Here is a 24,563-nt window from a genome sequence, read left to right on the forward strand (position 1 = left end):
TCACAGCCCCAGGACCAGGTGTGTCTATACACCGGAGGAGCGGTCAGAGTGGATTGGAGAGGCGGAGAGGCGTGGAGCAGCGGTGGGAGAAGGAGCGGAAAAGCGGAGGCAACGACGGAGCAAGAGGAAGCAGGAGGAGGCGGAGAAGAGGAGCCGAGATTGACGGAGTCGACAGTCCCTGGACGAGGACCAGCGTCAGCCAAGGACCGAGAAGGAGAGTACGCGAGCGGAGTGCACGAAAAGCAAACAGCGTCCGGACCAGAGGGTTCACCAGCAAGGATCGACATCCAGAGAGAGCCGACAACGGACGGATCGAGACGCCGGTGGTTCCCCGGACGACAAGCAAGATCATCGGAGCCAGGAGGCCAACGACAACACGCTTCGCCCAGCCACTCCCCCGGAGGGGCGTGGCTAACAGAGGTGCGTAACAAAGTTGCGGGGTGGGTGTGGAGTAAACCCTGAGAAAGCCCCGATACCCTTGATAAGTTCCCCTGAGCACTTCCCTCACCGTCACCTTTGTCAAAGTGCACAGTGTGTTCCTCCACCCCCTTCCCTTCTAACGAGTGTCATAAGAGCACCTGTCCTGATACTTTCCTCTGTCTTTGCTTCTCTCCTTTGGTGGAGTCTGGGACACAACGGAGACCGACAGAAGAGAACGAAGAGGGACCCAGCTTAGGCGGGAAGAAGGATCGAAGGGAAAGAGCCGGCGTGAAAGAAGTCGATCTCCTCGACGTACTACCACCCGTCTTACGTGCACAGACAGACTGTATCAGTCAATAAAACCATCTTTGAAACCTACACGGACTCGTCTCCTTCCTATTCCCGTCCAGCCGCTTACAGTAGCCCTGGAGACAAATGATGACGGTACGCTCTCCAAGAGGCTAAATAACCAGAGACGGTCAGTTCAACAAATTACTGTTACGTAAATGGAAACAGCAATGCACACACCATAGTCTCCCAGATCTCAAACAGCAGTCAGAGGAAGGAGAAAAGAAACTGCTCTTTAATAGTATATGCCCCAAGACTATATGCTCCTCCTGCTCCACAAACATTGTGCCATGCCAAGTTCAGAGAAAAGAGATCACAGGGAAGAATCCATGCTGAAAGGCTTGCTCCAAAAAAATCAAGATAGTGGCACGTAGGGATGACGCCCATCGGATGGCTCCAGGTGAGTCTATGTCGAACAACGCCCCCCAGCAGCTCAAGCATTTCTAGTTGGAAGCAGAAAAAAGTAAAAAAACATCCGGCAACACCTTCTTGTGATCGAGTGTGCACTCAGCAACTATGGACTCCTCACAGACCATTCGAAAGGCGCACTTTGGTAACAGTGAGAATACACGCTGAGCAAGCTGATTCAAATGTTGCATATTGAAACCAGTGTGAGAAAAGAGTAAACGCTCCAGTAACCTCACACCCAAAAATGTGAGTCACAAATTTGCCTCACCGCAAAAGAATCTTGCAGACAACAGCTCCATTGATAAAATACAAAATACCAAAAACCTCAAAGATGATTGTTAAATGTTCCTCTGCCAGATGTGTAGTACCAAATGTAGCTCTGCCCATTCATCAAAATTGCAGAGTAGCAAGAGTCGAATTCCGCTGTTGCACTTACAGTATGTTTGAAGTAAGAGCTGCCTCCTGACCTGTCGTGGATGTAACCAGAAGCTTGAAAAATTAAAATCAGGCGGAAAGACATGCACCCTGTCTACGAGCTGTCCGAATGATGCTGGTGGTGCAGCAGGGCGTAAAATCCTTAGGCAGGCTCTTAGCATAAGTTCTCAAGTTGTTTCTTCATTTATTTTCCTTTATCCTTGCTTAGAGTAGATCCTCATGCGTAGTTTCTGTAGACTAATCCCCAAATCATCGCCAAAATGTTAATCCATTGTGCTTTGCACTCGTGGGTTCTGATCCCATCCTCGTTGCAAACATTTTATAAAGAAAGATTCAGTAGCCGAGATGTAGATTAATGATGAAGGTTTATTATTCTGAATTGTCAGGATGATCTTGTAGTAGATCCGTATTTAGCTCCACCAGGAGCAGCCTCCCTGCTGCTCGGCCCATATTCCAACTGACACTCCACATCACAGGCATCCTCATATCCCATTACATCACCATGCACACCAACATTCCACATAGCACATTCACACTGGCTGAGCAGCAAGGGCAAAGAAACAGGATAGATGCATTATACCATAAACCAGATACAACACATATGTATCACAGGTCTCATGTGACGCTTCGGCTTATATATGCATATATAACCAAAGGTTAAGGTAACGTTGTAGTTGGGTGAATGTCAGTGACAACATTAACGTTTTGAACTAAAAAGAACCACATAAAATCACCAGTTATAGAGCTAACTATAGCTTGCGCCCCATCTACGCACTGCTTATGACCTCACTTATTACATCACCGTGGATATGTTCTGACATAGTGTATGACATCACTGATGACATCTCAAATGACCTAATTGGTGACATCATACAATGAGTGTGTTAGATTGTTTTATAGTTGGTGATTGCACGCAAGCAGAATGGCCAACTTTGTGTGTGTTCACCTGAGGTCACATAATAAAGAAATTTGGGTTGATTCCCACCCATTACCCTAAATCAATGACATGTTTGCAAACTCTGCAGGGGCTAGTTAATTTTCCAAACAAGGACTTGCATTATCATACCACCAAGTAGATCTGCATACAGAGTCAAAACACCTTACGGTGTTTGTCTCTCCGAGTGGGACATTTCAATATCACCGTATGCCATTTGTGTTTGCCTCGGCGGTATCAGTTTTTCAAAGATTAATGTATAAGATTCTAAAAAAGGTGCAAGGTGTTTTTGTTTTCCAAGATGCTGTGCTGGTTTATCCAAAGAAGGTTATCACACACATCATAATTTTAGAAAACATCATTAAAATTTTCAAGGACTGTAGGGTAGTATTCAGAAAAGAAAAACGCCAATTCTTACGTAGTGAAGTTGAGTATCTTGTACACACAATCTCTAAGGAAGGTATCAAACCTAGGCCAGGTTTGATAAATTCCATTGTGGAAGCTCCTTCGTAGATAAGTGTGGTGTCAAGACATTTTTAGGGCTGTATGAATTAAGTTCTCGATTTATTCCAGACTATGCTACAAAAATTAGACCTATCTGTAGTCTGCTCAGAAAGGGAGTAATCTTTATTTGGGATGAAGAATGTTCCGAAGCCTTTACCTGTGTAAAAGCTCAATTGGGTGAGAGTAAAGCTCTAAAGCTGTTTGATCTTTCGGAACCTTGCAGAATCATGGGTAATGCTAGCAAAGTAGAGTTAGGAGTGGAACTCACTCAAAAGAAAGGTGATTCAGGATATACTATTGCTTTCGCCTGAAGGGTGTTGCATGATGCAGAATTGCTGTATTCGGTGATCAAAAAAGAATTGCTTGCAATTGAAAAGTTGTGCTGTTATGTCTGAGGAATATTTACAACAAGGGGTGGTGAGGGACAGAGTCTCTGAATTAAGCAGAAAACTCTCACCCAGTCAAGAGATCAGGGCTAGATCCAACACCGTTTTTTAGCTCACTGCACCATCCCAGTTTCAGAACCTGGCTGTATGCAAATTAGTCTGTTCCTGTCCCAGTGCATGATGGGAACAGGGCAAACCAAACTACAAAAGCCAATACTCAGACATGAGTCCCTTTCTCACTGCACCATCAGGATTCAAGTAAGCCGGGCCGAAGACGACTGAAATGCCAGAAACCGGTCCCCGGTAGCTTGTCTCCTTTCTGGTGAAGAATTGGCTTGGTAGTTTAGTCTGCCCTGTTCCCATGATGCACTGGGCCAGGGACAGACTGATTTGCATATAGCCAGGTTCTGAGCTGGGATGGTGCAGTGAGATAAATAACGGTGATGGATCAAGCCCTGATCTTTGGACTGGGTAAGAGTCGTCTGCTTAATTCGGACACTCTGTTCATCACCACCCCTTTTCTGAATCGTTTTTGGCCACTATAGGTGTGGCAGGGTATACTCGGACATGAGTCCCTTTCTCACTGCACCATCAGGATTCAAGCAAGCCGGGCCGAAGACGGCTGAAATGCCAGAAACCGGTCCCTGGTAGCTTGTCTCCTTTCTGGTGAAGAATTGGCTTGGTAGTTTAGTCTGCCCTGTTCCCATGATGCACTGGGCCAGGGACAGACTGATTTGCATATAGCCAGGTTCTGAGCTGGGATGGTGCAGTGAGATAAATAACGGTGATGGATCAAGCCCTGATCTTTGGACTGAGTAAGAGTGGTCTGCTTAATTCAGACACTCTGTTCATCACCACCCCTTTTCTGAATCGTTATGTCTGAGGAAAGCGTTTCTGGCTACAAACTGATCACAAATGTTTAGCGACCATTTTGGGTGGAGGTGGTGGTTAATGTTGTACGGCAAGGATTTTAAGTTTATCTAGCAAACTTTTACAATTCCAGTTTGTTGTGGTACACATTTCTGAGGGTAAGAATGTCCAAGCTGATTTTCTTTCCAGGCACTGCATAAGTCATACATGTGTAATACTTTCCCTAAAATAATCTGGCACATGCTATCATTATCTTCCACTGCTGAAAATGATTAGAAAAAAGACAGACGCATCAGTAAGCTTGTCACTGAACATTAAAACCCAAACATCGGTAAAACAACATGAACATGTAAGTCTTCCAAAATGTATGTATCAGCACCTTTTCCAGCTCTGGGAAATTTCATCCCATGATCATATAGTTGGACAACAGTTTGGTGGTCACAGGCCCTGAGTATTGCTGAGGAGGATGGTAAATGGGATTTACACCCTCACCTCTGAAAGCTGAATTGAAACCTCCAAATGGCAGCAATGCCTTTGTTAGATATTCCTGCTTCAGACCACTGGAGAGGAGTTTGGGTAAGGGCACATCTACCTGAAACCTCAGCTAACTGGAAATCTTAATCAAAATTATCTGACTCAACGGAACTAAAACATACTGAGGTTACAAAAGCCCTAAACACAACAAAGAGCTTGGTAGAGGAACATAAACCCTTAACATACTTCACTGACTCGAAAGCGGCAAAGGGCTACTCCCCCTACGTTATGAATGGTGAAGTATTGCTTAACCCCAGGGTTTCATCATTCCCCATAAACCTTGTGTTTCTCCTGGGCAGGTCATCTATAACCTTTAAAGGGAAAACAAAACTAGGGGCCTGATGTGCAAAGATGTTTAGCAGTCGCAAACTCTGAACTTTAGATGTTGCAGCTGCTAAATCAATTTTTCTGCTGTACTAACACCATTTTCACAATTCAGAAAATGTTTTTCAAACTTGAAAATGAGTTTAGAAACCCATGCCGAATAGCAACTTGGAAGGGATCTTGGGCCCCTACCCCTTTGGGAATTGATGTGGCAGCCTGTTCTACATAGATAGTGGCAGTCAGTGGTAAAAACAAATGCATTGAGATTTATAGGTCGGGGGTAATGTTTATCTGTACATTTGCACAGGCAAATTACAGTCACTCAAAGTTCATGTATCCAATGGCTGAAGTGGGCTGACCCATTGTCCTGTACTTTTTGCTGTGATGGGAGGAAGCATCATTTGAGTGTTTGAATTGTCCAGTTGATAAGAGAATTCATTATAACCCCCAAATGCGCTTGTATTTTTATTATGAACTTTTTGAAAACTTGAAGCTTTCAAGACTGCTTTAGTCCAGACGTAAAAAGTTAGAGCATAATTTGTGGCCACTTATTTCAATTTTTTGTTCATCATGCCCTCAGAATCTACATGCAGCTCAACATGTGTATTATTTCAGTTCCTGTGACTATCACCCTAATTGGAACAAACTCCCTTTTACGTCACCTATTCGATACACACACTTGAGAAATGTCATGGTACCACTATTTTGCCTGACATAAATATTGTGCTTTAAATATCATGTACAAAATTATCGCTCTGTTGTGGTTAATTGAAAATGTATATCCAATGGCACAACATATTTGCAAATTATATTTATGAAAATGTTTGTCAGATGATATTTCGGCATACTGTATTTTGGCATACAATCACGAAAAACGTGTTTATAATCATCAGCTAGCATTGGCCACAATCTCTCTCTGTCTCTTTCACACTTTTTCTCTCTCTCCTTTTGCCCATATAGAACAATCAATGATTGATTAACAAAAAATAACAAACAGGGTATGTTTATATATTGGTTGCTACTTATTCCTCCATCTGGAATTAAATACATGTGCTGTTTCTTTTGGGGATCGTGTATCCACTTAAAAAAACTAAAGAGCTTATCCAGAGAAATAGCAGAAAATTGGGGTAGCACATACCGAAAAATAGCTAAGGACAGCAGGCCTACTATATTGTGACATAAATTAGCATGCAGTTGTGTGAGGTGACACACGTATTGGCGGCAAGGAGTCAAGTAAAAGATAAAGAAAGAATGGGCTTCAATACATGCAAGTAAGATACGACAAAAAGACCAATTAATGGTTTTCAATCTCAGCTTGTCTCTGGCAGAATTGTTTTTCTACAATTCAGACATAGTAATATTATTATTGGGTATATATTGGGTCTTTTTCACTATTCACCAAACTGAGGTGCACAGCAAGTGAGTAAAAAACACCAGTCTAGCCAATATTTACCTTGCAACTTCAGCAAAATTTGAATATTTTTGCATGGAATTCCTTAATAGTTCTTCAATTAAGAGAGAATCTCCAACACGATTGAGTGAGCCTTCAGCTAGATAATGTTCTTTTCGAATATATAGTGTGGGGGGGAAAAGCAAGTTGTTGATAAAGAGGAAAACCGGTAACAAGACAAAATAAGTTAGGTCAAGAATAGTGAACAAGTTGCCAAAAAGCTACGGTTACCAGATGTCTCCAGTCGCCAGAAATTCGCCTTTTCCAGCACACCCATTCTTTGTACAGATCCTTCCTTTTAGATTTGTTCGTCCATTTGGTTCAGTTACAACTCCCAGAATGCACTGACTTATTTGGCACCTCAGGAGTTTGAACAAGTCTCCTAGAGTCATCTGGCAATCCTATAAAAAGGTATACACGGGGAAGAAAATTAGCCTGTTGCCTTCGCTCCCTGTGTGAGATCACCGATTTCTCTCTTGACTGATTAGCTTTGATGCAGCAGAAGCACTATTTTTCAGAGGTTACTAGCCTGAATAATGTAGCTTTTGCTACCTATCCTAGCACACATTCACGGTGCTGGTATTTCAACTTTTCTCAGTTTTAGTGTTTTTCAAAACTTGTGCAAGGTGTACATTAGAGTTTTCAGTGTCATTTTTTGTTTTTGGGTTATATGTCCTGCATGGACTGATCAGCTTTTATGCGTCAACAGTTTGTTATTATACCTCTAACCTGAGGGTCATCTGCTTCATTTATTTTAGGTTTGCACCAGCCATGTGAAAACCCTAGGCCCCCTCCTTTAAGTTGGTGGATGTGATGTCACAGAGCATTGTACAGTGATGTCACAGGCTATTGTACAATAGTCGCAGCTTATGATGAGCTTCAGAGAAAGAGACCTTCAAGTTCCCATAACTGGCCTCCCAAACACCTCTGTATTTTCTGCGGTTCCACCACGCACTCATGGGACTGCACTACATCTTGCAGCCTTTCATGCCGAATCATCGGTGCAGCTGGTGCGGGGCAGAAACTCCGCACTGATGAAAAATAGATGGGGCCAGGATTGTTCTCTGTGCTGTTTTCGAATGACCATATGATTTATGACTTTTTTTCTGCATTTCACATTTCAGATGTGATTATTACTGATTTATAAAATGGATAAAGCCTCTCCTGTGCCTAATCTGAAAAGACAGAATGAGAACGTGAAAATCCACAACGAATCCCCAAGCAAAAAGAGAAGAAAGGATGAAGGTAGCAGCAGAAACGAAACTGCTTGCCAAAATCGGCGTGACTCGAAGGTACGTGGCTTCCGGGCTTTGTGAGTAAGAAGTGACGCAATGGTCATTGTATTGTTGTTTTTCTTATTTTTTTACACCAGCTCAGCTCAGTTCTCTCCATTCTGCAGTTGACTTTATCAACACTGTTGTCCTTAAGCTGACCTGCATTTCCCAGGCCATGAGCCTTTAAGAATGAAACAAACATTTAATATTTAACAATTTAAATTGTATATGAAACAAAACTGAAAAGGCCTATGGTTTTGAGCTGTGATTCTTAACCTTTTTACTTCTTGGGGCCAATAGTTAAGCATTCCTGGGACCCACTAGCCCCCACTGAACTAATATTGGTATCTGGGGACCTCCACCAAGTCAATAATGGAACGTGTGGACCCAGCACAGGGGTCCCCGGATCACAGGTTAAGAACCACTGATTTAGAAAACTTAAGGTGTAGTTGAGGCTTCCTTCACATGTGATGGGCTTGAACTTCAAGGCCTAGGTATATCCATCAACTGGTGTACAGAGGAAAGTAAGCTCTGTGCTGCTGCTTTCCCACACCATGCTCTAAAGCCCCAGATTATCTTTTTAGGCGGAGCTAGAGATGGCTATAGCTGGTGGTCAAAGCTCATGTCACAGCAAAAGAAACATGCAATGAAAAAGACAGGAGGTGTAGCATTAGCTGCTGACCTTTTGCCTTTGTTAATGCTTATTTTTTTTGTGAACAGTTTTAGTGTAGGAAGGCATGCATTGAATGAAAATAAGCATTGCCTGAAAGATTATATATATTTGCTGAAAAAATCAAAGGTTACAAGGGCATTATAGTTAGGCTCAGATTTAACTCCTACAAACCCAGTGAAATTCAGTTATAGTTACCTGAGCTATCTATAACTGACGCCCCCACAATTCACTGCTTATGACCTCACATATTACGTCACTAATGACATCACTGATGACATCATCAAGTGAGTGTAAATGTTTTTAAGAGTTTATGGGTGTTAAAACATATATACTAACCTACTAAAAACGTTACATTAGTATACTTGGTGCTCTTCTACTGAGCGATACTACTTCTAACATATATTATTTGACTGGCAGTGTGACTATATGTATCCTTGTGGGTCTGGGTGTGTGGTTGGCTGTATGGTTGTATAAGTGGGTGTGTGAATAGCTGTGTGGGTGGGTGAAATGCTGGGTGGGTGGCTGCATTGGTGAGTGGCTGTGTTATTGGCTGTATTGGTGGGCAACTGGGTGTGTAGTGACTATATGAGTGTCCGAATTACTGTATTAGTGAGTGAATGGGTGTGTAAGTGGCTGTATGGGTGAGTGAGTGGCTGTTTGAATGGGTGTTTGGTTAAGTGAGTTGGTGTGTGACTGGCTGTATTGGAGAGTGAGGTTCTGAGTGAATGGTTGTGTGGGTGAGTGAGTGGATGTGAGTGCTAGTATGGATGTGTGAATGGGTATGTAAGTGATTGATTTAGTGAGTGTGTGAGTGCTTGTGTGGGTGTGTGAGAGGCTGTATGGGTGAGTAAATGACTGTAGGTGAATACGTGGGTGTGTGAGTTGCTGTATGGCTGAGTTTGTGGTGTGTGAGTGGCTGTGTGGGTGAGTGAATGGTTGTGTGATGCCTGTACAAGTGAGTGAGTGGGTTTGTTAGTGTCTCTATGGAGAAGTGAGTAGGTGTGTGAGTACTGGTATGGGTCTGTGAAGGGGTATTTGATTGATTGTGTGTGAGTGGGCATACGAGAGGTTGTATGGGGTGTAAATGGGTGTATGAGTAGTTCTGTGGATGATGTCATCAGTGATATCATTTGAGAGGTCATCAGTGATGTCACTGACCTTGTCATGAGTGATGTAATATGTAAGGTCATAAGCCGTGCATTGCAGGGGCGCACGTTATAGTTAGCTCAGGTAACTATGACTGCTGAATTTCAGTGGTTTTATCCAAGTGAAATCTGAGCCTAACTAGAACGTCCCTGTAACCTTTAGGTTTTTTAAAGTGAATTTCTAAGGGTTTTTAACTAGTAGTTCTGTTTGCAGAATGGTGGAGAAAGGGGGTGGGGCCTCCAACCAGCTCTCATGAATCCTACTGTGTCACACTCACTGGAGGTAACAGGAGGGTTTCTGGGCCCCCAAAATCCGCAGAATCCAAGAAGACTTCATACCCCAACTAGCAGTATGCCAGGAGGAGCGCTTGCAGAGTGGTGGAGAAAGGGGGTGAGACCTCCAAAGATCTCTCAGCAATCACACTGTGTGAGACTTCTTGGCAATAAAAGAAGGGCTTGTTGGCCCCCAAGTACCCTCAGCACCCAAGGGGACTTAATCCGCCCAAGCAGCAGTGTGCCAAGAGGCGCGTTTACAGAGTAGTGAAGAAAGGGGTTATGGCCTCCGAAGACCTCCCAGCAATCCCCCCTGTGAGGGACTTGCTACAGGTAACTGGAGAGCTTGTTGGCCTCCAAGGACCCTCTTGAGTCAAGGGGACTTCATCTCCCAACTAGGAGTGCCCCAGGAGGTGTGTTTGCAGAGCAGTGGTAAAAGTAGGCAGGGCTTCAGGCGACTTGCCAGTCCCTTTTTTTTCTCAGTATTAAAGGAGGGAGGCCGCGTGGCCCCATCTTCCCTGGCCTATTTCGGCCCTGGAGACTCTATCCGCCGGAGCCTCTACTGTATTGTGGATGCCCTGGTCCACCCAGGGCACCCACTCACCAGTGATGGGGAGAGCCTGAAGGTCCCCGCGGTCCCTGCTGGCTCCCCGCCTCCTGTGGGAGCCGGCATTGCTTTTACAGCGAGGGAGCTGCTAACTTGCAGCTTCTCCCATGTAAAAGCAATTGTTCTCCGCTTTCAGCAAGTGAGATCATTCTTAATTCCATCCTCATTGTGGGAGCCCGTGAGGAGGAGGCTATAGGCACAAACAAAAGGTCAAGCACCGCGGACGGTCAATGCTGTACCGCAAAGATCCAGTCGCGGCTGGAACTTCACGTGGCTGGTCGTCATGGGCTGACGTTGCTGTAGCGCGAAGGGCAGTACATGTGTTCTTGGTTGTTGCAGATGGTTGTTGCGAAGAGCAGGTCTCAACTGAGCTTTGAGTTGGTGGTCTTAGTAGGAGGCAGAGTTTTGGAATTAACTGGCCTGTTCCCTGTTGATAGGAGCCCAAACTTCAGGATTTTCCCCTTTTCTTCAGGAGAAGTACCCTCTAATGCCAACCAAGGGTCCAGGATCTGGGGGGGACATCTCTTGGACCATGACTCACTCCAGCAAAGACCAGCAGCAGGGCTCGAGCGGGTCCCCTACAGATGGTCAGTTTAAAGGAGGCCTCTGAAGCTTGTTGTGTCCCTTTAGCTCACACAGGAGGTCAGCTAACATACCCTTGGAGTCAATCTGTGTAGCAAGCAGGTCCAGTCCTCCTCCTCCTCCTCCTCCTCCTACTCCTTCAGACAACAAGACTCTTCAGCAAACAGCTGGGCAGTCCTCTGGCAGCTGGGCAGAACGTCTCCTGAAACTTCCACATGTCCAGGAGTGTTTTGATAAGTGGTTCTGGATGTTCAATATTTATAATTCTCCATGTGAGAGTGTGTCTGTGTCCGTGTCCTATCCCCAAAACCGGTTCTAGGAAGTACTTCCCTTTCCCCTGGTTAAGGCTCTAAACTGTCTCCAGTGACAAAAGGCAGGACAGACCTGGTGTCATGTGATCCAGATCACTGGCAGAAAGGCACAGCTGGTTAGGACCCAAGAATGCCAACCTCAGAAAGTGGCATTTTTGTAATTGTAACTTTAAATCCAACTTTACCATTAATGAGGATTTTAAGTTACGGTTCAGAAGAGACCAAGAAGTATTTTCCTACCAGCTCCCAATCTAAACTTAGCACAAAATAAATGTAATCGGGTAGACCAGTATTAGTCAATTTGAGAGATGGGTCTTACAACACTGAAAATTGACTTTAAGAGTTTTTTACTGCCAGGACATGTAAAACCTAAGTACACATGTCTTACTTTTTAAATGCACTGCACCCTGCCCCCTAAGGTCTTTAGGTCCTACCTTAGGGGTGACTTTTATAAGTATTAAAAAATTTTACGTCTGGCATAAGGTTCGATCCACAAAAAAGAAGGGGAGAGACCGAGCCTTCTCTCATTCTCCCACCAACTGTACTACTCACTTTACAAGAAGGACTTGAAAATAAGGGTAATAACTAACAAACAATGTCTATAAGTACCCTCTAAGACGTGGGCCAGTTCCAGAATTTCAGATTTTTTTTATACCAATAAAAAAGAGAGGAACAACCAGTATTCACCTAAACTTGGAAAAAAGGCAAGAGATGAAAAATCATAACCCAATTTGGGAATCCCAAAGGGGTGTTAATACTGCCCTCACCCACTCAATGAGTTGCATGCTTCATCATGGGGCTGCTGCCCTGGTGTTGACTGACATCCAGGAAGGAGCGCTGAGAAATGAGAAGAATATAGAAAATAAATCATAGAATAGGGATCCCTCACGCAGGGAAAAACTTCTAAAACTCTGTAAGTTGGTATCCTCTGTCTTTATTTTGGATCCCACTTGGCAGGGTTAAAACGGTTCAAATATGAGTATATGGGAAAGTAACTACACTATTACCCTATCTTCTATATCAACATGTTTCTCCTGTAAGTCATAATATCTAGCTATCTGGATCCTATCTGATCCTATCTGAATTAACTGGACAGCTGTTTGGACAACATATTTTTAGCAATTCATTAAAATAAGCATAGAGTAGGCTTTAGCATGTCTCTAACCAGAGGATTATTACTCTCTCACCTGAATCTGTCAGCTGGTGATGTATCACTCTGACTTCCAGGAGGTTCTTCCATTAGAAAGCACAGGGATTATTCTAAATTTGAAAAATAAACTCAAATATGAAATTTATCACATTAAGTTCTTTTTTTATTCTTACATACATTCTAGTGAAAGCTCTATTTGTGCTACTTTCTCTCAGCATTGGCAAAGCTAAAGAACAGACTTTAATGTGATAAACAAAACGTGCTCTTAATGCATGTGAACTGCATCTGTGAATGCCTGTGTTTTACATTTGTTGGTACAATAAAGGAGGATATATTGACTTCTCCATTGCTTGCCTCTTGTCAATTTCGCTCTCCTGTGGTAATAAACTGGAATTTTACCTTTGCTCTACAGTGATGTGTGGGAGTGTACATCTGTTAGTACATAAAACTCTTCATAACATATTATTCGGCAGCATTTACGTTTACTGCTGTGAAATATGAGTATATGCAAAGCATCAGACTGATTTAACCTGTTTACCGTGGCGGCAATTCCACCGTGGTACGGCGCGTTCCATTGAGTGGGCGGGGCTGCGTTCGCCAATGGACGTGCGCAGCACTACCGAGGTAGTGCTCGCGACGGCCGATGGGCAGACTTAACGGCTTAACATGAGATTTGTATCTATTGCCCATGATGTAATTTAGCTCCTTAACGAAGAACTGAATACATTTTGTAGTTCAGCGTTGAGATGGATATCTCTTTCATCCTCCCATTGAACAACAATTTGTAACAGGGTAATACTGACTCGGGTCCCAGATTATCATTTGACCAAATTGGGTGATCCTAGGTAAATCTTTTTTCAAAAACTTAACTCCTTGTGAACTTAAAGGTCAAACATTTTGTTTTTCACTTAACAGCATTGTCTTCATATAAAGTGCATATGACAAACATCTGCTTAGCAGCCTTATGATAATGCCAGAATACCACAGTATTTTTAAACATTTCTAAGTTTGTTTAGAAACAATTATGTTCAATAAATATATCTCGATGCACCTAATATGTCAAACTGAAATCTAAATGTTAAGAAATAAACGTTTAGCATTTTTAATATATCGTTACATGATATTTGCTGTGTGATTTACATGTCACTTCTTTTGAGGGCTTGTGATTTTGCTCTTAAAGGTGAGCCAACCATTTTTCTCGGCACTCTGTGTATTTGCTGTTTGCCCACTTCTACACACAAGGTTTAACTGCTGCAGTACATTGCCTGCTTACTTACATGGGGCTCTGGTAAGAACCATTTTAATGCATGGGTAAAGTGTGCAATCTCCTGAGTTACTCCTGGTGAAGTGATCTGAACACCAGCCTGCCCAACCTTCACCTTCACGATCTCACGCAGCTGGTGGCTGTTGGACTTGGCCCTTTTGGCAAGTTCACCCCGAAACTTCTTGCACTTGCCTAGCCTGTTTCTGTAACCTGGTGTTGGTGATTTTAGACCTCTGCGCACTTTTTCACTGTGGCCCAGTGTAAAGTGCGTGCGCTCTCTGTGTATGTGTGGTGAGAGTGGCCTGCCCTCCCATAGGAATGTATGGGGAATATGTGTGCCCATGGTAGTTCCTTATATGTGGGGAGTGCAGGGTCGAGTTTGGTATGTGCGAACTCGTGCGATTAAATGCTGCGCGATGATGTGTGCGGATTTATTGTGTCTGGTGTGGAAGTGCCACTTCTAGAAGTTGACATGTCTGTTCAGTAAATGTGAATTGACTGTCTGGCTTGTGATCGGTTGGAGCTGGCTTGTGTGCCTGTCTGCAGGAGTCAGGGTGGGTCTGCCTCGGTGGTGAATGGAGAGATCTGCATGTTGATGAAAGGGAGGAGTGCACCTGGGACCTGAATAGGGCTGGGCCTTCCCTCCACAATGCTGGCCACCCCATGTGTTGTGTCTGATGTCCCTTACCCCCTCCCATCCTGTGAATTGGCAGAGGGGCTGAGCAAAATAAAGTGCTCAAGAACCAGTTGCATCTGGTTCGCCCCTTGCCTGCACCTTTGTAGACAAAGGATTTCTGTGTATAAAAAGGGGCTGTGACCCCATGAAAAATGTTCTTGTTTTCCAACCTGACACTACGTGGGGCCTGCTGCTTCTGGGGCCCAGGGAAGGCTTGTCTCCCTGGGCCCTGCCAAGCCCCTGGATGCCTGATGGACCTTGTTGCTGGGACCCCTCTGCCTTGCAAGGGGGACTGGAGGACTTCCCTGTGCTGAGAAGCTGGTTGCTCCATGTCTTTATGCCCAGGACTTCTTGAAACTCCTTTTGCCCCAGTTGCTTTGTTAAGCAACTGGCGTTTCTGTCTCCCTTAGCGCTTGGGAAGCGCTTTTATTTTAGACTGTCCTGTTTATGGTGCGCAGGTGCCCACCCTGCATCTTGCCCGATTTATTTGAGGGTGCTTTGTTCTTAATAGCGGGAGCCTACTCCGCTTTCTGGGCGTTTTATCTAAATTACAGGTGCCCACCCCGCTGTCTATTTGTGGTTACAAGGGAACCTACCCCTCTTTGCAAACTAATTCATCGCCGCGGCCCGTGTGGCCCCACCGGAAGCCAGGCGCCTCTCGCCCGGGACATGGGCGGGGCCTGGCGACCTTTGTTTCCACTTCCCCCTGCCTGGGGGAAGCCGTCTTGCGCCTTGCTGGTCTCCCGTTTGGAGAGGGAGACCAGAGATGCTCCCCGCGGGTGCCAGCCAGTAGAGACAGAGGTGGGGTGGGGGAGGCATATTGCCGGTGCCTGCCCCCACCGCGAGTGGGGGAGAAGTGTTACTGCCGCATTCAGGAAGAGAAGTCCCCCTGCACAGGAGACCGGTAAGTGAGGGCTGGGCAGGGGGGCATGGCCTCATCATTTCTGAGCGGCCCCTGCCTGATAGGGGGCCGCTCCAACGAGGGGGAAAATTTGCTTCGCGCACCCCTACGAGAGGCAGCGCCATTTTTCAGAGCGGCTCCAGATGGCGGAGGGCCGCTCCAACGCTTGGGGAACATATTTTATTCCAGAGCCTTGTTGGCTCTATCGTGGCCCCATTTGCATAGGCCCCCAGTTCTAGGGGGCATGTGTATAGTAAGAGCCTAGAGGGCTCCAACACGGTGCACTGTTTATTCCAGAGCCTAGAGGGCTCCAAAATGGTGCAGTATTTATTTCCAGAGCCTAGAGGGCTCCAGCATTTGGCGCAGTCTTTGTCCCTAAGGGCCAGTCAACATGTCCCAGTTTTGAGTCCACAGCTGCCCAGCAAGTAGTGGGCAGCTGCACCGTTTAAGCTTTTATTTCAGGGGACCTGTTCTTGGTGAACCTAGGAGTGAGTCGCACTGCCTTCGCCCCTACCTTGGCCTTCCACAGCTGCGCAGCACTTGATGCCAGCTGCAGCGTTTAGGCCCCAGTTCATTGTACTCAGCTGCCCAGCATGTAGTGGGCAGCTGCAACATTTAGGTTTGCGCAGATGGCGCATCCCTGGCTGGCGCTGCATTGGCAGCACGCCCTGACATTCTGGACACAGGGCATTTGAGCCCCTTCTTGGATGGCCAGTTGGCCAGGGGGGCTGGTAGACGTATAGGGCGTAAGGCCCTAATGTGATTTATGTGCTAGAGTGATGCGGTGCTAGGAAATGTAATGCATTTAGTATGTTTTACGCACCCTGTGTTTTATACCTCTAAAACTGTGGTTAATGATTATGAGGTTGTTTTACCTATGTAGGTTTGCGTTAGTGAGATTGTACTTCACTCTGTGCTTTTCGCCCCTAAATGTGAGTTATACTTAGGAGGTAGGGTCTAATGTGTTTAGAGTAGTGAGGAGATTGCATAATGTGTTTATGCAGGTGATGTTGGCGCAGGTTGTAACTCGCGCCTGAGGTGACTGTACATAATGTAGTTTATGTTACAGGTTGAGGTGGAGTACAGTGATTACCAGTGGTTACTGGTTGTAGGTTTATGATCTATTTTTACTTGTACCAATTTCTGCAAAGTATTGATCCTGACAGTGGCCCACGTGGCCCTGTCCTGTGTAAATAATCCCTTGTGAATATTGCCCGTGCCAGTTGGCACAATGTATATTGTGTGATTACTATCTGATGTGTTTTTAGAATACAAAAGTTTTTTTATATGACCTTGTGTGGAGTTCCTTTTATAGTGTGCCTGGGATGTTGTTGCTGTGAGCGTGCGCAAATGCTTTACACATTGCCTCCGAGATAAGCCTGACTGCTCGTGCCAAGCTACCAAGGGGGTGAGCAGGGGTTATCTTGGCGTGTGACTCCCTTGCCCTGACTAGAGTGTTGGTTTCTCCTGGCTTTGGCGCAAGCATTAGCCAACCAGAAATCCCAGTTCTAACAGTGGCAATTACGTTTTCTTGTCTTTAATAAAAATGTATCTGTCTGACCGAGCTTCTCTTTACTTAACCTCATTTTCTCTCTTTACCTCTCTCTATCTCTTTCCCTTTCTCTATGTACCTATCATGCTCTCTCACTTCTTTCTACCTCCCCAAGGTCTAGCTTACCTGTCTCTCAACGGACCTCTCTAACCCTCCTTTCATGACCTCCCTTCTCTTCATTCTCTGTGCCTACCTGTACGTTCTGCCTCTGTGTCCCCTATCTCTACCACAACTTTTTTGCTACCTCACCCCCTCTCTGCTCTTATTTCAACGTCGCCTCCCTTTATCTTTTTTTCCATCTACTTCACCTGTGAAAGAGTTTTGTTCTTGCTAGCCTTATAACTGTTTTTTTATTTCTTGTAGAAGAAAGTTCGCCTGTCTACCGAATTGTTTTATGATAACTGTGAAATCAGTTACAGTCAAATACATGAACTGCTGAGATATGCTGCTTTGGGTACATGTGCCAGCGCAGCTCAATCAAGGTACAGTACTTTAGTCCGAAGCTATGTCTAAAGCCTTCTTGTCTAGAGAACCCCTCTGATTTGCATGCCCTACTTAAAAAGCTATTTAGTACAACAATGATTTCTTAAGGGGATTGTGAACTTCTTAATAACAGTTAATAACCATTTTTGGTGCTGCTCTAGGTATCCTCACAAATCTTTCTTCTTCTAGAGAGGAAAGTGTAGGAGAGTAGGGTTCTCACAGAAATCAATTGATGTTTCCCAGCATTTGGAAGAGGCTCTCTCACTCTGACAGAGGTGCTGCTCAGTATAGCGATTGCTCCTATTCTGAGAGAGTTAAAATTGTTGTTTTTAAATTGTGTATTGTGTATACCCGAGAGATGTACATCATTTTTGCATGATGCTGACACTCTTTTTTAATATTTTTCTGTGGCACAGTTATCTGATGTTGAACATTGTAAAAAATTCTTTTAATAAATGACTTGGATATTTTATTTGAATTGTTGATTTTTATAACTTGTTATAAACTGTTATGAGTGGCTTCAATTGTTAAGATCTCGTGAGTTACAGTGGCATTATATAAGCAAGTGCTATCCCCTTTTTTGAGTCAGTAAGAGGGACTACCTTGTTTTCTTCTGTTCTCTTCACTCCTCGTCCCTGGATTGGATTCTTGAGGAGACCTCCCTTTCTGCTTTGTATTAAAAAGTGGAATGGGTAGCACAGAATAGATCTGTGTGGAATACACTCTATGAACAACAGGTACATTAATATACGAATGTGTGTTTAGGTAGGTTTGGTATGCTATTGGAGTTTGGCAGAAACTTGTTAGGCTTGATCTGTAGCTTGAGAGTGGAAGAAAATGCCTATTTTTTTCATGATCACCCTCAAAGCGTTGGACAGATGCTGCTGGTTTTTCAACTGAGTGCACTGAGGCCTGTTAACCTTTTCCGTGCTGATGACGAGCTCAGCTCGTCATGGAGCACGGTGGCGCTCTGCTGATAACTAGCTGAGCTCGTCATGGAGCACGGTGGCGCTCTGCTGATAACTAGCTGAGCTCGTCATGGCCTCCGCGGAACGCCCACGCGGGGATAATGACCCCGCTGTGCTGGGCGTTCCATTAAGCGAGCGTGGCCATGACGAGCTCAGCTTGTCATCAGCACAGCGCCACCGTGCTGCATGATGAGCCGAGCTCGTCATCAGCAACGCGGCGCCGCGCGCGGCCCCCCTCCCCCCGCGCCGCGGGGGAATTAGCCCAGCGGCGATGGGGTTAACCAGACCTCAGTGCCAGTGCTCTGACCCTTAAAGGTACATGTTGGTTGGCTTAAAACCAATTAGAATGAGTTAGCCTACTTATAAGTCCCAAGTATATGGTACTAGGGGGTACCCAGGACCTGTAAGTTAAAGTGTCTCTCGTCAACTGCTGCACTTATTGTGGCACCTGGAGAGGGACACAGTAAAATGGATCTCCCAGCCTGCCTATTCAGAATGGAAGGACAGTTTTAAGCTGTTAACCCGACCTTGCCATTTAAATCCAGGACAATGCCCAGATTTTGCCTATTAGTATATATGTCACCCCTTCACCAGGCCTAGTAAGCCCTAACGCTGGGTGCTGACTATTAAAAAGTAGGACATATATTTTCATATGTCCTATCCGTAAAAACTTCAAATTGGCGTTTTTGATCTGGAAAGGTTTGCAGTTCCATTAGCGAGCACTGGTTACACACTGACATCTCAGCAGTGCTAACTTCTGAGTAGAACTACTCAAGTTAGTACTTCAAGGTATCAAAATAATTGTTACATTATACCCGACATGATTCCCAAGCCATATTTAATCTTACTTTAACTCAAAGCAACCTTTAGAAAGTTGCCACTCTGTTGCCCAAGTTTTCCAGTGGCCATTTGCAGATGCTGGCCACTAGAAAGCCTTCTGCTCTCCTCAGGAGAAGTGTGAATGACCCCCTAGAAAGGAAACAATTGAGGCCTGCCCACGGAAGAGGTGTTACCTCTCACTGGCAGGAAGCAATACAGGGTGGGAACCCAAAAGGCGAGCTTCAGAGGGAAAGCCGCCTTTGAAGGGAAAATGATGGGAACACACGTGAGGGGCTGCTGTTTTCTTCTGGTGGACTGGTTGTCATTAGGGATCGAGGGGGAAAATGGTTTCCAAACTGCTTTTCCGTGGGCGTATAGCGCTGGTTTCATTGTGACGCGAGACGAGTAGTCCAGTGGCATCCAGACCTTTGCTGGACCCAGCAGGACTTCAAGGGGCCTTGACCCCTGTGGCCAAAGTCACCCCACCAAGTCCCGAGAAGTAGCGCCTGGAACCCCCCCCCCCCCCCCCCCCCCCCGTCAACCGTACAGCATCTTCAGCATTCTGTATCCCTTGCATCAGGATTACTTCATTGAGTCTATGGCAGTTCGCCCATAGAACCTGGAACTGCACTAGGACTGCTTTGGTGACAAGGTAGCTGTCCTAAAAATTCTTGCTGGCCCCCTTGACCTGCTCGCTGCCGGAAGTGGTCACTCAAAGTGGGACAGAGTATTCAAACACAATTTTACGATAGTGTTATAAAGTTTCCGCTAACTGCAACAGTTGCCAACGCTTGGTTACATTTTGACTGAAAAATTGTTTTACATTTTACTTAAAAATCTATATCTCCGAAACCCTCTGGTTGATTTGGTTTGTTTTGGTGTCAAAAAATTCATTAAAATATGGACTATTTGGGGGCATGGCTGAGGGGGCCAAGATTGCTGACGTCTCTCCATAAGCTCCTGGATCTCCATTTTTAGCATATGCGTCCACCCTGTTGCTGGCATGCCACAAAAGATGAGGAGAGCACCCCCAGCTGCCAGACACTACCTTGATGAGCAGCGCTGGCCAAAACCCAGCGAGACAGAGCAGATCCTCTTGTGGCTGCCAAACGACGAGTGAGCGAATCAAATATGGCAGTTATGCAGCTAGGGACTACGACAGCTGATCAGTACAGGTAGGAGGCGGGAATCCGGACTACTGAGCATGGGTTGACCACTGCTCCTCTGCTGCCGACATCGCTCACGAGCCGTCCCTAGGCGAAGCTGGGACAGCGCTACAAGTGGGACCAAAGACACGGCTCACAAGGCAGCGCTGCCACGCCTGAAAACCGGACCCGGCTGCCTGACGAAGACCCGGAGGCGCATGTGGTAAGAAATAATCCTAGAGTCACAGGGCCAGAAGTGAGCAACTGCAGACTCTCCTTCCCAGTCAGAGAATAAGTGCTGGGGATTGTCTCTGATCCCCCGAGGGTATTGTAGGTGCCCTGTAGACACAACAGGCAGGGTGGTAGAGGCCTGAGGAAAGGATTAACTCGGTCTGCCAGAAATCTATTTCTAAAGACAAGGGAAACCCAAGGGTATTAAAGACCCGAGGGTTTATGTATCTTTCAAGGGACATAGGTCCCTTACTTATGAAATAACACAAAAATTGATACATAGAGATGCAATGAGTTCTATGTTGTGTCCAAACGAAAAACCAATACAATAATGGAGTATAAAATAACACACCAATAGATTGGGAGAACAAACAAAAGAGAAGTAAAAAAACTTCTAGGCTCATACATTCTGCCATGTGACTACAGTGAAAACCTAATGGTCTTGTCACATATATTGTTAAGTACCTATACTGACATGAACAATTATATATCAACAATATGAGTCATGGTACTATGGTCGACGACATTTCAATCCCCTAAGAGGATGTAGGTATCCTCATCATCGGGGCATAATCAATTCTGCCTTAGACAGAAATGCCAGAGCGTGAGGCCCCACGAATGAAGAGGTAGCCCACCACCTGTGATGTTATCTGGATAGCTTTATAGAGTGGTATAAGGAGTCAGAGTCTCCTGACACTCTATTGGTGGCTGGTAAAGCATAATGAGGGAGGTTGCACAGTCCCACTTCAAGGCACAGAAAGACAGGCTTTGCAGAACATTGCAGACCTGGAGGTTTGTATAAATCAACTAGAACAAGAAGGCATTGAGGAGGACAGGAAGGTCTCACTGAGGCAGCTCTGCCTCAAAGTATTATGTCCGTGCTAGATCAACATCCAGAGTAGGGTCTACGAATGGGGAGATAAAGCCAGCAAACTTTTGTACTGGTTGGCCACATACGGTACAGTAGAGGGAGTGATTCTGGGCGTGACAGACTTGAGGGGATGTAGAGCAGAAGGGGCTATAGAGTTCGCAACTGCCTTTGCAGATTATTACAGGTCCTTATATACGAGACAAGAGCACCCTCCTAGAGAAACCCTTATACCCCTTAATTGAAGTCCTGCCTCTCCCTACCCTGTCTGTGATGCCGAGGGGTAAGCTGGACTCATTTGTTACAGTGGAGGAAATTAGTGCTGCGCTTTCTGAGAGTCACACTGGTAAGACTCCGGAGCCAAATTACTTTCCTATTGAATATTTCCAGAAATTTAGAGGACCACTTATGCCACTGCTGTTGGACATGTTTACTGAGGCTGTGGCCAGTGGTCACATGCCTGCAGACTTAGACCTGGCAACCATAGTTGTACTTCATAAGAAAGGGAGAAACACAGATTAATACCACCAAATCTCCTTCATCGCCAATATGTTCAAAAATGCTGGCCAACAGGCTTCACCTGGTGATCCCAAAACTGGTACATGCAGACCAATGTGGCACCATGCCCCATTGCAGCACCAGGTGGCGGTGGCATATAGGGTATGACTAGTGGATGAGAACGTGTTACTGCTAATTGATTTTGAAAAAGCATTTGACACCTTAGATTGGGACTACTTATGGGAAGTGTTGCACCAAATGGGGTTTGGTCCAAATTTACAGCATACATGCAGCTTCTCTAAAAACCCCAGGGCACAAGTACAGGCCAAAGGAGCCCTATTATACTTCTTACCCATAGGAGAGGGCACCAGGCAGAGTTGTCCCTTGCCCCCGCTATTCGCCCTGGCCATGGAGCCCCTGGCGATGTGGGTTAGATGTGACTCACAAGTAGAAGGGTTTATCTGGGGGAAGGGGTGGAAGACTGCATAGCCCTATATGCAGAAGATGTACTGCTGGTTTTGTCTCAACCTGGAATCCACATGCCCACGTCTACGCCCAAATGCTCAACCTATATGGGCAGGCCTTAGGTCGAAGTGTGAATTGAGCTAAATCCCTGCTAGTGCCTCTGACAGGCATTGTGGTCAACACCAACTTGCAGGCCATAGCCCAAAATGTAGACTGAGTTTCATATACCTAGGTATACACATTGCCTTACTATCGCACTTCGCATGGTCCTTGAACCTGGCCCCGTTAATGACCGAATGCAGGCAGACCTGGGGAGATGGGTGTGACTACCCCTCAATGTCCTTGGCAGAATGGCAATGTTTAAAATGCTGGCACTACCCCGTTTCATTTACGTTCTCCAGAGTTACCCCTGTGTGATTCAGATAAGATCGTTCCAGGGACTCCAAGCTATATTATAAACTTATCTGTGGGCTAAATGGGTCCTGCACATTCTGTTTGGGAAATGTATCCAATCTTCATTTGATGGTCGGATGGCAGAGGGATGGACAACTATACTACTGGACCACACAACTTATGTTGCTAGATGACTGACTTAAGGGATTGTGGGAAGACTCAGCATTCCGAACTGAGGTCCCAATTATAGGTGTCGATAATATTATGAAAATGGCACACCGAACCCCACCTCCCTCCCGTAGCTGACGAAAGGGGTATCTTAGGTTTGGAGACTTGCTCTGTGATGTGCTGGATGGGACAGAGAAATCACGTTACAAATTCAACTATGGAAAGGGGGATGGTTACGCTAGGCTGCACAACTAGAAGGTTTCACAAAGTGGGACCTCATTTGCATCTCGTAGCTGGGAGACATCTGGGAGGGAGCCCCCATGAAACTAACTATTTCAGGACTTGAGAACGGAATATGAACTAAATCAGTCTCAATTCTATAAATATCAAACTCCACACCACCTTAATAGCCCATGGTGAATCCCTTGGAACAGCCCTCTAATTCAGCCCACTAGAGGCCTAGTTGTTGCAGGGACCAAAAGGTAAAGGGGGTATCTCTCGAATGTACAGGTTGCTGGTTCGAAATGTACCAGACGTATTTGCCTCAATAAGGGCTAAATGGGTAGCTTGGATTTGCCCTCTGGAAGACGGTGACTGGAGAGACGCACTCATGGCATCAAGGGAACTGGGGATACGGCCGACCGGGGTAGTGAATGGTCGGACAAACAATGGGCCGCAATGCTGGCTGGCGCAAGGAACATTCCTCGTAATGCGAGATTTAAGATCATCCAATATTACATAATACACCGCGCGTATTTGTCCCCGGACAAACTAAATCGCTACTTCGGCCTTGCCTCTTCAGCGTGCCCCAGGTGCGGACTCCTGAACTCGGATCTGCTACACGCACTCTGGAGTTGCGCTCACCTTACCATGTATTGGTCGGCGGTCACTGACACATTAGCGGCAGCCACGGGCGACACTCTTCCTAAGACGTGGGAGGCATGCCTACTGGGGCTCTACAAGAGGACCAAGCAGACCAAACTGCAGGCACGTTTCTGGGACCTGGGGCTCATAACAGCCAAGCTGCTCATCACAAAACGCTGGAAGAATAATGCCCCCCCGCGACCGGTGGACTGCCGTCGCTCATTTGCCAACTGGGCTAGCACAGAGAGCGTGACATTACACAGAGAGGAGACAGCGGGACTTCGAATGTACCCAATTGCCCAAGAGTGGGACACTACTCTGACTGCATACCATCAGGCTTGTATCCAGGGTCCTATCACATGAACGCTTAGTTATGGAGCGGTGATAGACCCGTCACCCTTACATTTCCGGAGTCAGACCTCTCCCCCCCCCCCCCCTGTTGTTTCACCCCCCCCCCCGCCCGACATACCTTTCCCCCCTCCCCCCCCCCGGCCGCTGGGGTAACGCCCGACAAAGTCTGCTTGCTATTATTTCCCCCCTACCGCCACATGGCCTCAGCGATCCTCAATCAACGACCATTCCCGTCCCCACACTGTCCACATACAGCGTTACATAAAACATTAGTGTCACTGATACACTG

General features: G+C 45.7%; 1 protein-coding gene across 3 annotated transcripts in view; it reads left to right on the plus strand.

Moving 5' to 3' along the window:
* The window catches only part of REXO5 (RNA exonuclease 5), a 437,194-nt gene that overhangs the window by 18,136 nt on the left and 394,495 nt on the right, over positions 1 to 24,563 (plus strand). For all 3 annotated transcript variants that reach the window (XM_086940804.1, XM_086940806.1, XM_086940805.1), the window contains exons 2-3: positions 7,738 to 7,905; positions 17,385 to 17,503. In XM_086940804.1, coding sequence (XP_086796930.1) covers positions 7,762 to 7,905; positions 17,385 to 17,503 — 263 coding nt within the window. In that variant the 5' untranslated portion in view covers positions 7,738 to 7,761. The remainder of the gene's footprint in view (positions 1 to 7,737; positions 7,906 to 17,384; positions 17,504 to 24,563) is intronic.

Source organism: Lissotriton vulgaris, chromosome 10 (genome assembly GCF_964263255.1).
Source record: "Lissotriton vulgaris chromosome 10, aLisVul1.2, whole genome shotgun sequence".
Lineage (NCBI taxonomy): Eukaryota > Metazoa > Chordata > Amphibia > Caudata > Salamandridae > Lissotriton > Lissotriton vulgaris.